This window comes from Xiphophorus couchianus, chromosome 21, assembly GCF_001444195.1.
Source record: "Xiphophorus couchianus chromosome 21, X_couchianus-1.0, whole genome shotgun sequence".
Classification (NCBI taxonomy): domain Eukaryota; kingdom Metazoa; phylum Chordata; class Actinopteri; order Cyprinodontiformes; family Poeciliidae; genus Xiphophorus; species Xiphophorus couchianus.
The window spans coordinates 17393716-17408534 of record NC_040248.1 but is presented as its reverse complement, the minus strand read 5'-3'; the positions used below and the strand labels follow the sequence as shown (position 1 = coordinate 17408534).

At 41.0% G+C, this 14819-nt stretch overlaps 1 protein-coding gene across 1 annotated transcript; it reads right to left on the bottom strand.

Moving 5' to 3' along the window:
* Nucleotides 1–79: 79 nt before the first annotated feature.
* Nucleotides 80–12723, bottom strand: LOC114137007 (cyclic nucleotide-gated cation channel beta-3-like). The gene is made up of 17 exons (XM_028005483.1): nucleotides 12454–12723; nucleotides 11939–11993; nucleotides 10424–10739; nucleotides 8247–8410; nucleotides 7599–8113; nucleotides 7469–7519; nucleotides 7086–7172; nucleotides 6949–7013; nucleotides 5981–6103; nucleotides 4905–5046; nucleotides 3672–3831; nucleotides 3487–3584; nucleotides 3328–3411; nucleotides 2283–2401; nucleotides 2019–2171; nucleotides 1060–1210; nucleotides 80–961 (listed from the first exon to the last, which is right to left on the bottom strand). The coding sequence occupies exons 1-17, from the start codon at nucleotides 12556–12558 to the stop codon at nucleotides 944–946; spliced, it is 2406 nt and encodes an 801-aa protein (XP_027861284.1). The 5' UTR covers nucleotides 12559–12723; the 3' UTR covers nucleotides 80–943.
* Nucleotides 12724–14819: the final 2096 nt, after the last annotated feature.

Sequence of the window (14819 nt, the reverse complement as noted above, 5' to 3'; positions counted from 1 at the left end):
CTCTTTTCAGTGGCTTAGGAGGATGCAGAGTTTATGAGGAGACCAAGCAATTAATCAGCCTTTACAATGTCTGTCTGTCTAACAGGATTAGGTCGGATCTGCACCAGAGCTTCTGCTGCGCAAACTGGAGGCTGTGGGACTAAATGAACAGACACGAGAAAACAAAACAGAGCCGCCATTACATCTGTCAATCATTTATTAAGGTAAATATGGAAGATTAAATCAGTCACATGAAATAATAAGAATGAAATAATTGTGTAAAAAAAAGAAAAGAAAACACAACAGAACTGGACAGTAAAGCCATAAAAAGACAAAAACATTCAGTGTAAAATGAAGCGATAAACATCCTGCATTGCCCACCATTAGAAGTAGTTCGTGAAACCAGTGACGGGTTATTTTATTTTTTATTTTTGATATGGGCCGTATGGCTCACCACCCAGGGCATCACTTCATCTAGGGGCGGCAAGAGTGCTTTACAAATTGAGAAAAAGCTAAGTTTCTGTTTCTTATTAGCCTGCATTGCAACACTGAAAGCGATGTAAGAAACAATGGCCTTCTGGCAGCAAAACCATTAGACGGTGGCAGCAGGTTTCAAGATTCATGACACAGCAGCCACAATATACAGACGGATCAAACCCCGGTTTAGATATGGTTACACAGCTTGTTCAAAACAGTGTTGAGTTTTGACTTTATTTGTGGTAGGAAAAAAGCAAAGGCAAGCGGCAGCAGAATATCGGGCCATTTAATCAAGAACCACAGCTGTTTCTAACGGTTCTGATGCCAGTGATGTTATTAACAAACTTACACATGCCTGCACAGCCCATGATTTATATCACATTAAAATAAAACACTTGATATAAAACAAGGAAAAGGACCTGAAATAAAGCTGTACCTTTACTCCCAAACTGGAGGAATCGACAAAAATTGCAGGTTAGCTGAGTTCTCACTTTTCCTCAGTGTTCTGTCGAGGAAAACAAAACAAAAAAACACAAAATCAAGTAGGGTTTAAAAATGTTAAGTATTGATTTCTATCATGTGTCTTAAGTAGCGTCGACTTACCTTTAATTGGTTAAACATCTTTTTATTAAAGTTTCCTCCGAAAACTCGCAGCAGTTTGGGCGTCGGCGGTTTGGGGCCGAACAGCGCCAGTCCTTTCTTCTTCTCTTCCTTTGCTGTTGCTACTGCTGGGCCCTTCGCCTTCATTAGTTTCCTACACGCAAATACACAAAAATAAGAACAGGTAACTCTGAAGTTTTCATCCACCCATCACAGGAGAAAATGTCAGATTAATGTTGAACTTTTAGTAAAACGTAAATTGTTGCATACAACACCAATGACACTCATACATCCCCAAGAACATTTGGTTGAATGTCCTTTAGCAATTTGTGCCTCAATATTTGACTTCTTTTCTGTGCAGATTTCGCAACTTTTATTTAAAACTGCAAAAACACAGAATTTTACCAGGTATTTTTAATCTGGTTTCTACTGCAAATGGCTTAGTACCCTTGAAATAAGACAAATCTCATTTATAAGTAACTTTTCAGGAGGATATTGGAGCTTCTTTTAAGTAAATAATTTTTAAAACTACTAGTTACATTTGGCAGAATATTTTACTTATAATATGGTAAAACCATCTTGCTGTAAGTGAAATTATCTGCCAGTGGAACTAGCACTTTTCATCTATATGAAGGAATTATTTACTTAAAACAAGCTCCTGTATTTTCTCCACTTGTGACTTTGTAACGGCTTCAGACTGAAAAAAGAACCCTGCCTCTCATCTGTACTTTTTTCACAGCACTGTATGTTCCTGTATGTATAATTGTGATTGATTTTAATTTTGATTTGAGTAATTTCACTATAAATGAAAAATAAATGTACATGACTCCATAATTTAAATGAAATACCACAGTAGGAGACTGTGCATTATGAAACCCTTTCACACCGGAATACGAACGGCTCAAACGCCTGAAGTTAATGTGATATTCAAGGTGAACCTTTTAATCAGGTCCTGTATTCACCTTCCTTTTCTGGCCAACACCTTCTGAGACTCCGGGTAGTGGATGAGAATGTCAAACAGGTCCTTCTTCTCCAGAACAAAAAGGTTCGCGAAGCCATAAGCTTTGACGTTGGCTGTTCGCCTGTTCCCTCCGTCCTTAGAAGACTGCAACAAACTACAGAAAACAGTTGATTTTTCATGATATGCAGAGCTTTTCGTGGTGCATTTTTCTTCCGATGGAAGCTGCGTGTGCAACCCGTAACTCGTTTCGTCTGCGTGAACTCACCTGATTTCTCCAAACACGCAGCCGGCCTTCAGCGTTACAAACACGATGCTGTTGTCGGGTCCTCCCACCACCTGCACCGCTCCGCTTTTGATGATGTACATCTCCTTCCCGATGTCACCCTGCAGAGAGACAAAAACTACTGACACAAACGACACAGTCTGCACAGCAACCTCCACACGTATTAGCACCCTTGTTAAAAAATACCTCAATACTTCACTTATTGGCAAAAACCCAGTTCTGTCAAATAACGCAGTTGACAAATTCTATAGTTTATTTTCTTTTTGAGCTGATCCGAGTGTCTAGGTGCCTTTTTGTTCAAAACACACACACACGCATATATATATCTCCTTTGGACACCTTGAAAAGAACTACCACACAGCTGGCTTCACCCACTATAACTCCCCACAATCCTTTGCTGCACCACTATCACTGTCACATGACCAAACAGATACCACATCACCAATTGCCCCCTTTCCTCTCCAGAAACAAACAAGAGGGAAATAAATATCAGTTATTAATATGGACACGATTTTAATTATTGGACCAAAACCGATATGTTAAAAAGCGACTAATATTGTCCGATACCAATATTGGTGCTGATACATGGTGCATTCCTAAATCTTTGCATTGTTCTGACATTAATCATACAATTTCCTGTAAAGATTGACAATACAATACTCTCTACCTTCAGATACAGTTGAATCAGCGAATGTTAAAGTGACTCCGATTCTCATAAGTGAGATATCTGGTATTAGACTGGCGATCTACTCGCTGTTCAAACCACTTCGTAACAAATACCAGTTTCTCTTAGTCACTCTTCAAAATGGTAAAAACAAAGGAAGTACACCATTCGGGAAAGGCAAATGTTTGTCTACGTTTATAAGGAAGGACGTTATTTCAGTATTTGCGAATACCATATAAGTATGAAATATGTTTGTTTATTCTCCGCATCTTTTTTTTAGGGTGCCAACAGATGTTGCGGAGGCCTTATCCAAATAATTTAATGGTACGTCAGATGTCCAGTGGGAAAAGGACACAAACTCACTTTTTTCACCACAAAGTCTTCCGGTAGGTAGATGATGGACTTCAGTCTCAGCAGCATGTCCACCAACATCTGCTGGTCGCAGCCCTGTGGAGGCACGGGGTTTTTTTTAGCACACCAGTCTTCTGACCACGTTGGTGGGATGATTTCACATGCCCGTACCTTGAAAAGATCAATCTTCTGGAACGTCGCCAGGTTGATGTCCACAGCAATGGCGGTCCTCATTACGAGAGGCATCTTATCCAGCAGTTCAGACTCATCTGCGCATCAGCATAAAGCGGGAGAGGTCAGGAGAAACAGGCCAACTCCCAAACCCCAAAATTATTATTCAGCCAGTCTTCACTGACCCAGCATGCCCTGAGCGTCCCAAGTGTAGGTGTACCAGGTGCGCACCCTGTTCTGCACCATAGAGGGAATGTTATTGGTCACCATGTAAGCCACTGTGTTGTCCATGGAGGTTCGAAAGTAGGTCTGTCCTGCTGTGGCCGCGCCAATCACATCTCTCATCTAAAGCAACACGATAAAAACAGTTAAATAAACAGAGGACGACTGACTGGCACGTAAATGAAAAGCTACAGTGCTGGGCAGAAGTAAACGTATTCTTTGAACCTTTTCATATTTGGTCATGTTACAGCCACAAACTTTAACTTTACTTTATAAGACTGAGCAACACAAAGCAGTGTCAAATTTTAAGAGGAAGATAAAGAATACCAAAGGATGTGTTTGTGCATTTGTATTCTCCCCCTTTACTCTGGTACCACAAAATAAATGTATTCCAGCCAATCACCTTTAGAAGTCCCCAAATTAGTGACTACACTCCACCTGTTGGCTATAAAGAGCGATCCAGTCAACAGAGCTAACTCCATCTGTGGCAAGGCTTGAAATTCTTGCTCACGGATGTTCTCCATCCAGTCCGACTCAGTTTGAGATATTTTGGAGAGAAGAATGAAAGAGACTGCCAAAAAAACCCCCGATCCATCGTGATTGGTGGCTGCATACAAATGCACAAGATGCTTTTCAAATTTTCTTGCCCCTATTGGCTTTGACTACACAGTAAATTGATAGGAAATTTGGGGTGGAAAACATGCAGCAAATAGTCTGAGACTGGGAATAAACCCAGGTCAACTGAGTGGAGGACTGTAGCCTCGGCACATGGTGCTCTACAAAGCAGGCCACCAGGTGCCTCAAATTTTCTCCTATAGAAATTTGTATAAGGTATCTACCACTTTACAATCATCCACTGGTTTGTGTTGGTGTACCACATAAAATACCAGTAAACGTCGTCAAAGCTTGTAGCTGTAAAGTGGAAAAGAGTTCAAGAGATACATACTAGATGCTGTATCCACAGTCAAGACTCCAAAGGGAATCAGAAAAAAAAAATCCAAAAGTGTGAAGGATTATAGGGATGTTGGGTGCCTATAACTCCTACCGGGACACAGTCCATTCAGCTATCACGCTAATAAAACATGTTGAAAGAGGTGTCAGTGTTTTAAGTTAGGAGGCGCTAATTTCAGGACGCATACTGACGAGAGGTGCTTGGTCTACGACCTACACTACGGACAATTTGGTCTCTGCGTTACCTGTCCAATCAAACTGGAGAACACAAAGACGCCTACGAAAAAGTTAGTCATCTGAAAGGTAATCTCAAAGACCGTGTGAGGCTCGTTAAGACCCCCGATGTTGATCAGACTGCGGACGGCAAAGTAGTAGCAGCGCAGATACCTGTGGAGGAGGCGAGGGGGTGTTAGAGGGACGTTCACAAACGGCGCTGAGAGTTTCCCGAGAGACAGCTGTGTCTGACTCGACTGGATATCATGAAAGAATGTCAGGGATAAAGATGTATTCTTCTTTTGGAAAATATTAAATTCTTTTCCCCTTATGATTCCCATGAGGTCTTGCTGCAGTTTCTTTTGGTGCATTTTCTTTTACAATCCAACATAGACACAAAACAAAGCAAAAATATAACACAAAGGACGAGAAAGAAGCTACCTGGCCAAGAATGACGGACATAAAGAATGCCCCGAAAAGGTAGTTCGCCATCTGAAAGATCTGTCCAAACATGGTGTCTGGAAATGGCAACTCAGCAATCATCAGAAGGGACTTCTCCGCATAGAAGAAGCAGCTGAGGTAACTCCATCAGCAGCACAAACGAACAACAAAACTTTCAGGTTTGGGGTTTCTGTCAATTTCTTTGGGACAAACTTTATCACATAGCAGCTAAACATGATGGCGACAAAACATTTGTATATTTCTGGAGTCTCATCATAGTAATGAAACGGTAACAAATCTGTCAGCAGTTTATTTATTTAAATTTATTTGGCCTTCTGAGTCCAGACGAACACATAAATATGTAAATAACTTGATGCAATAACCTGCAGTTAAAAGCAAGTATGTTTAAAATGGTTTTTACTCAAATGTTGGGGTGATAAATTGAAAAAGAAAATTAGAGGATTCAATTGTAGAGTTTGACTTTGATATATTCGTATTTAATATTCAGCAAAGGCTTACCAATGATGTGCTTCTTTTCCCTTCTCAAACTGTATATCTTCAGTGACATTCTCACACCATGAAAGTTTTACTACACTTTACCAAATGGGAAGCTTATAGTTTATTAGAGTTTTTGCGCATTCAGTAATATAAATGGTAGTGTACTCACGCGCTGCCCAGACCGGAGTAGACCCATTTTGTTCCACCGATGCCCTGGTACTCCGAGGCCACATAGTAGAAGCAAGCGTTCAGGTGGAGCATAAAGAGGAGATACCCAATGGTGCGAATCACTCTTAAAAGGAATAATAGCAACAGCTAAACGTTACAGGTTCGTATCTTGAAATTCATGGGACTTTTGTTGCATATCTTGACAGGACCTGAGTGAAGTTGGCCCCCCCACCTTCTTCAAATTAGACAAAATTGGTGTCAATCAACTCGGCTACGTTTGTGCTGGTTTGTGCAGCAAAAATTTTCGTTTGTGCCGCTATCATTTGAAAGATATAAAGAAATGTTTTTAGAGGTCATCAAAGGTCAACCAGCCCCCCACCTTTTTCAAATCAGACGAAATGGGTGTCAATCAACTCGGCTACGTTTGTGCTGGTTTGTGCAGCAAAGATTTTCGTTTGTGCTGCTATCGTTTTAAAGATATTAAGAAATGTTTTAGAGGTCATCAAAGGTCAACCAGCCCTCTTAATATCTTTAAAATGATAGCTGCACAAATGAAAATCTTTGCTGCACAAACCAGCACAAATGTAGCCGAGTTGATTGACACCCATTTCGTCTGATTTGAAGAAGGTGGGGGGGCTGGTTGACCTTTTGACCTTTACCCTTTCCTTAATATCTTCAAAACCGAAGCAGCACAAACGAAAATTTTTGCTGCACAAACCAGCACAAACGTAGCCGAGTTGATTGACACCAATTTTGTCTAATTTGAAGAAGCTGGGGGGGCCAACTTCACTCAGGTCTTGACAGGTTTTTTAAAAAATGAGCTGTATCGGGAAATAACCGTGATCGGAGGCAAAGCTTTCTGAGTGGATCCTCAGTTCATTGTTGGACTCACTTAAAAGATGAACGTTATCAGCAACAAGAACTCGTATGTTCCCCCCGCCCCGGCAAAATTAAATGAATGGAACTCACCTCCAGATGTACGCCTTAGCCAAGATGCTCTCCAGACGGTCACTGAACTCAAAAAATGTATCTATCTTGAGAATAAGAACAGGAGGATGTCAGTTAGGAGGAAGTGCAATTCACTGTCAGCACATTATTAAATTTACCTTTACTAAGCGGTTGACTCTGAAACCAGATCTGAATCCGAACTGTAGGTACAACAAGTCGAGTGGCAGAAGAGAAACCACGTCTGCCTGTTGGCGGGAAACAAACGACATTTGCGGTCGAAACAACTTTACAGAAATTTACAGAGGCTCTAAAAAGCTTTCCACAATCCCGTCTTTCTGGGGATGCTAATGAGAAATATTTGGACACGCAACCGCTCAATCAGGAAAGTCCCCCTTAGAGTGTTTGGAGATACTCTGAGGTTTCAGTTGAAATGTACAATATGTCTCATTAAATATGGAAAAGGTTTTAAATGACTTCAGGGGTGTTTATGCTTCTAAGATCTCCTATGAGTTTAAACATGCATGAATCTGAGCCGAAGTACCAGTAATCTCTCAGATTCCCTGTAGTGCTTGGTTGTCGAGACACGGTCTTTCTAAAAGAGAGACAAAAAATAATTTGACCTGTTATACTCTTAGCCACTTTCTGAGACAGTCTCTTGGCTCCACACTCACTATGATGTCTCCTCCTTTGACAAACTGTTTGCGAGGCTGAAACAAGATGGCATCCAGCAGGTAAATGACGTCCGCCAGGATGTCCATGGTGAACCAGATAGGGTTGATGATCTCGTTGTGGTACGGGAAACACATCCTGGCGGTGATGAACCAAGTGTTGTAGTTGATGGCCACAGTAACCAGGCTGAGCCACGCGATGTAGCGACGATCCGTGAAGGGGTCGATGGTGGGACCCAGGACGGAATCCATCCAGTTCGCCAGCGGGTTCATCATGAAGTCCACTGACGCCCAGTAAGCTGCAATCAACCTCGTCTTTAGGGGCACCTTCACCTTCTTCTCCTCTTCTTTCCTTTTCTCCTCCTCCTCTTTCTTCCTCTGCTCAGCCTCCTTCTTTTTCTTCTCCTGTTCTTCTTTCTTCTTCTTATCCGCCTCCTCCTTCTTTATTCTGTCCTCCTCCGCTTGCCTCGCCCTTTCCTCCATCACTCTGGTGTATTCGTCTTTAAGTAGCAGTGGAGCTAAAATGACAACAGGTCAAGTGAGACGACCTAATTTGTCTATTTTCATCCTGACTTAGCAGTCACAGGTCAGAGTCATCGATACGAATGTGTCACAGCTGAGCACAAAGACGGTGAATGCAGTCGTACTCACTGACAGGAGGGGTTATCTCGGGGGACGAAGCGTACTGATCGATCACTTTCTCCTTGTATAAAATCAGCCTCTGTTTCATCCGATGGGCTACCTTTCTGAGCTGCTCATCTGAATATTTGTTGATGACAATCGGCGGCGGAGGAGGAGGAGGGGCCTCGTTTTGTCTAGAGAAAACAAGAATAAAAACAAAAAACAGTCACCTGACAACAAAACTGGAAGTGTATGGAAGTTGAGAAGTCTCAATTGAGCTTTTCTGGCGAAAAATTGAGACCGAGTTTGTTGGATTAGATAAGAAATAAAAATAAAAATCATTGTGTAGCTCATGGTGGAGCAGCTGTTAGCTTTGTTGCCTCACAGCCAGAAGGTCCTTGAAGCAGTTTACTGGACCTCCTTGAGTATGAATCGCTTCTTTCTGGATCTAATGGCTTCCTTACCCTAAAAACATGCATGTTGAGTCAACTGAACACACTTACGTTGCCCTCAGGTTAGTGTGAGAGCTTAAATGTTTGTTATTTGTACCTTCAATGTGATGAACTCCCAACATATCCAGGAAATACCATGCTGTCCCCTGGACGTAAGCCAAAGACAAATGTTACTCATTTAGTTCTCCAGTTCATATGTTATTCTTATTTATGAACTCTATGGCAGCTTTAATCTTAGACATTTAATCTTTAATCTTAGACATTTGTCTCTTTGACCCGTTGTTGTGGTCAAATCTCAGCCCAAGCCCATTACTGTGATCTTGTTGTGGTCAGTGAACCTCCACTTTTGAAAGTGAAGCTACTTAATTGAATTGAATTGAATTTAAATCTGACAACTGCCCCCTTTTACAAAGTGCACTACAGGAGTACAGCAGTAAAATAACAGTGAAATAATAATTTATGTGTATTAATATGCAAATACACACAAATAAGCAAATTAATTATGAAGATTAATAATAAAAACAACACGTCGTACAATGAAAAGCATAACACAATATTATATAGTTTTAATATTTTTATATAAAATAATATTATGAATGAAGATACTATCGATGTAACTTTCCCCAATGGAATCAGAAAATGGGTGTTCAAATCATGCCCTCTTGTGGGCAGAATCAGTAATACACCAGACTGAAGACTTCACTCGTGTGCAAGGTGTTTTTTTTTTTTTTTACTTTTTAAGAAAAATCATTTTAAGATAAAACATTTTCTTTATCACAGAGTAGCATGATGATACTGAGAAGTAACTGTTTGCACTCCTTAGTGTAAGGTATTTGATGAACACCTTGAGGTTTTGTTTTTTTTTTTGCATCAAACTTCATAATTTATCAAGGGAGCCAATTATATTTTCACACAGGTCCAGGTCGGTTTAGATATTTTTTCCCTGTCCTCATAAATCAAATCATTACATAAAAACTGCAGCTTATATTTACTGAAATTATTTATTGGCTTTCTTCTTTTCTTTTTGTTTTTTGAAGGTCTAAAACTTTTCAGTCACAAAAAATAAATCTATAGGGAAGCAAGTACTTTTTCACTGTAGTGTGAAAGACAAACGCAGTGTGTGACCCAAAAATAAAGTCAGACTCGCATCACGGTTGATAGGTCTTGAAATGTTTTGGTCGGAGCAATTACCAGCTCGTAACCCAGGTGACCTGGTCACCTGGGCCCTGCAGGTGACATGAGGACAGGGGGCGTGTCCTCATGTTGCCCATGAAACCTGTGACGCTCAGTCCACACCTCCATCAGGTCTCATTCTCTCCCTTCTACCTCTTCCATTCATCGTGTTTTGATTGCAAGCCTTGTCTCTACAGCTGAGAAGATTAGCTGCTGCTGCTTCCCGTTAGCCACATGTCTTTCATGGCTGAGCCACACGCAGCTCTGATGAGCTTCTTATGCCTAAAGAGCTGAAAAGCCCATAATCCACTCTCGGGTCATTGCTCTGATAATATACCCGTTGAAACCAAGGGATAAAGATCTCAGATACTCTGTCTACCTCTCCCAGCTTTCTCCGCCTCTCTCCCCGCAACTTATCGGGCTACCTGATTAAGTCGTGATTAATTAGATACTGGGTTGCCGTGTCTGCCTACGTAAAATGTGCTTCAACGTACTAAATCGCCTTAGATTGAATGAATCTCCCCTGAAATGAATCATTTGAGTGCAGGCGGTGTTCGTTTAGTTGCCAGGTGCGGGACTCACCCTTCAGGTTCCGGCTGCTCAGGGTTTGCAGGTGTGGCTGCTGGAGCCGGAGCTGAGGCAGGTGCTGGGGCCGACGCCGGTGCAGCAGTGGGTTCTGGGGCCGGTGCTGGAGCCGATGCCGGTGCAGCAGTCGGTTCTGGGGCCGGTGCTGGAGCCGATGCCGGTGCAGCAGTCGGTTCTGGGGCCGGTGCTGGAGCCGATGCCGGTGCAGCAGTGGGTTCTGGGGCCGGTGCTGGAGCCGATGCCGGTGCAGCAGTCGGTTCTGGGGCCGGTGCTGGAGCCGATGCCGGTGCAGCAGTGGGTTCTGGGGCCGGTGCTGGAGCCGATGCCGGTGCAGCAGTCGGTTCTGGGGCCGGTGCAGGTCCTGGAGATGCTACATGCAAAAATATAGCATTCCTCTAAATAAAATGCACTCGTGGAAAACACATGCGACTTTTCTAATTCCTTTCATCTCGCTGTCATCGATATTACACAGATCAATTTTTTCTAAACATGTATCATCCGGCTGTCTACAGTGCCAAAAAAAAGAAGAAGAAAAGTTTCCCCTTTAAAGAAGTCTTCTGTTATTGCTTTGTGGTCGCAACGAAAAATACAGAAAATAATCATTTGAAAAGAGGACAGAAGAGAAGTAAACAAAGGAGAAGGAGGAAAAAAAGAAGAAGAAAAAGTGTCCCACACCGCGGAAATTTAGGTAGAAGAAACAGTTTTCAAACAGTGATTTAGTTTATTGAGTGAAAATGGCCGAACTAATCGGCCTTGTGTGAAGCAGCAAATGGCTCCAAATTCTAAGCAACCCTTGTGTCACTCCTGGCGGTAATATCTACTATCAATAAGTCTTTTGCATTTCAGTTATTTGTGCTTTTTTCTTTTTTAAAATAACAATTAAAAGTACCGTAGTCTCCTGAAGGAGAATTTTTCAATGTTCCTTTGACATCAGGAGGAAGTAAGAATTGACACGAAATCCACAGCTCGCCATCTTGAATTGGTTCCAATGGTTTTATTTGTCAAGCTGTAGGTTGCACCTGGAGTACTGCAGACAGCGATACAGGCTAATATCTGGATTTCTGGTAAACATAATTGAACAATCTGTTTATCAGAAAATTTTTTTTTTTATGAGAACAAAATATCTTTCATGCGTTTCAGTCAGATTCTTCTGAGACGGCACTGGTGAACGTTTTGTGTGGCAGTATGTCAGCCTAACCTTATTTGACTTTGAGTCATTAGGTGATTATAAATCAGAGAGAGAGAGAAAAAAAAAAAGTCATGTGGGGCACCTCAAGGCTCCATTCTCGTGCCTTTTTTTTTCTCTCTCGACATTTATACGTACAACACTGATCTTTTAGAGTGCCATGTACGACAATATCTGCTACAATATAGTTGATGACAATATACATCCCTATAATTCTGTGTTGCCACTTGAACGGACGAGTCAGAATTCCCACAAACTCAAAGCAGAAAAAGAGACGTGTAAAGTTACACCCCTAGTTTCAGGACACAGTAGAGTCACAAGCTTACCCTGCGGTTGGTCCTCGTTCTTGGCTTCATTTTCTTTCTCGTTGGGCTTCTCCTCCTACATGACAAATCATCATTTTCCACAGATTTAGATGCTTGGTTTCACTAGTCAAACCAGATGGCATCAGATAAACATTTGGTATTATTATTTAAAAGAAAGGGGGGAAAAAAACAACAACCTCAAAGTACCACATTAGCAAATTATTCTATTGGCTGGAAGTCAATAAATAAAAAAAAAAGAACATGTCTTCAGGTTGAACTTGTTGGCTTTGACTTCATTAAAAATCCATCAAATGGAAGAGCGGATAGAAAGTCAAAGTTGCAAGTTTGGGAAAACATTAAACGGATCTGCATGACATGCAGGACGGCACACGCATTTCTTTTAAAATGCTTGGATGGCACTTCTAATATTTCATGCTGCTTAGAGGCAATGGAAGCTAATCCGAGTATAAAAACATTTCTTGCATCTTATAAAGCCGAGACTTTAAAGGCATATTTACAAGGTGTCTTACCTTGGCTGGTGCAGGAGCTGGAGCAGGAGCTGGTGCTGGTGATGCTTTAGTGGTCCCAGAATCAGGTGGAACATGCGGGCCTGAGAAGAGGCCCTTAAACTTGGCAAACATATTTTTGAAGACGCGGATACCGGCGCATCTGTTGGACTGCGCTCCCCTTTGCTGAGGCCCGTGGAGCTAACCGATCCACTTTGCTCGCCGTCCTCTGCAGAGCGACGTGTCTGAACTGAGCTGGCCCCGATGGCATTACTGCTTTTAGCCCCACTAATGCTCTCGCAGAGGGAATAGTCTGCGCCATTGCCACTGACATGTAAACCCATTGCTATCTCATTTGGGATGCAAATAGGCTTATGGGTGACCACGAAAGCAAGGAGGACAGCTGCAGCAGAGCTGGAAAAAAGAGAGGGCACTCTCTCTAGATTGGTACGAGTTCAAACTCGTTGAATGGAGTTAAATCCTGGAAGAAAACCTGTTGCCGAGGTCTTGAATCTAGTATGGAGGTTCACATTCAAGGAAGACCAAGACCAAGAAGGCCATGAGTGAATTGGCAATGAAATTAGCTCATTTATCCTTTCACAGATTTAAGAGCACTTGGCAACAAGGAGTAGCTTGTTAAAACTCCTTACCACTGTGTTTTGTTGCTGGATATGTTTCCTGTTTTCTTGTTTGTTTGTTTTTATTTTTTGTCAGCAGTTTGGATTTCTAAAAGGTTTAGCTGTTTGCTTCAGCACCCCTTCATCTGAGATTTGATTTTCTAATTTAATTTAGCTTAATTTTCATTGTTGATAGAAATGGTTTTGGCCGGTTTATTTCTTCGTTTTGAAAGTCTCGACTCTTTGTGCAACATAAGTTGAGTTTCGTGAAGGACCGGAGTTTTTCTGGGACAGAAGAAGAGAAGAATACGAGGACGAAGAAGCAGAACATTTGCTTCTTCACCTTCGTGTTGTCTACTGTATCAAAGAAAATAGTCATTAGATCCTCTTCCATTGCCTTGAATAATCTAATTAAAGCCTTGTTGTGGGGTTAAGCCTTTGACACGGCGGTGGTAGAAGCTCCAGGTCCATGTCGGTCAACCTGCTGACAACGTCTGAGTCCCAGAATCACAACATGCTAACCAAAGGACCGATTATTTCTTAAATTATTAATGAGGACAGAGCAACACGTTTTTTGGGGTTTTTTTTTTTAGCAAAATGGACTTTAACTTCTTTGATTTTCCTTTTTGAAATGGAATTAACATGCATTCAGATAACACATGGATAAAAACAGGTTCTGGTTGCAGAAAAAAGACCCGAAAAGGTCAAAAAACGATGTCCTCTCTTAAGACGCAAACTCAGTTCGTCTGAACTTCATCTGATAATCTCAGTCCGGATTGTCAGATTACAAACAGTAGCTAGCAGATTCCTTATGCATGGTGGACATAACGTACCTTTACGCTACCTACGTGGTCATATAATATAGGAAGATGTAGTTCCACTAAATATAGGAATGGTTCATACAAAAATTTGGATCTTCATATATTATGAAATCAAAATAAAATATGCAATAACTTTTTCTATATGGATTTAGATTTCGTAAATTGTGTGTTCTTATTTCTCTGGATATATGAAATCTTATATCGGATATATCGCATATTAACTATTTCGAATAAATATATGTGAATCTACATGATAAACATTTATGGCAAAGTTTTTTTATGAATATTGTTTTATCCACATCTTCCATAGTCACACTTAGAATATTTTAATTACACCGCTTTATTAAAAATCAAAAAGGGACTTTAACTTTCGCAATAATGTCAAATTCTTAACCATTGACTCTATTGTGCGCATAAATTTATTAAACTCTGCCTTAAAACAAATAAATTAAAGACAAAACCTGCATTTGTAACAAGCTTTTAGTGTTTGATTTAAGAATAAATTAAATATTTTTGCTTTATTGTTCTTTGGTTTATACTGTTGTCATGAGTTGATCACACTAATTAAATCAAAATCTCTACATCAAACTAAGCAAAATGAAACTCAAAACCAAAAAATGAGAATAAAAACCAGAAGTTATACATATTTAGCAACATATAGGTTTCTAAAGTTTACCTGAATTTTGTCACTTTAAAAAAAACGCCAGTTTCTAATGCAGAAGATGCTAATAGAGCCAATTAGTTCCAGTTTAGTGTGGTGTGTTGCATTTTTCTGAGCTGCCACACGGGGGCAGTAAATCCTTATAAATTACACCTCTCCTTTTTCTTCCTGCAGCAGATCGTGAAACCGATTTCAGTAGAACCAGCCAGATGTCATCGAGTATTTCTCCGAGCTCAGTGAGAGACTCCAGCCAGCATGACTTATGAGCATTTTAAAGACACCAACATCCGGTGTCAC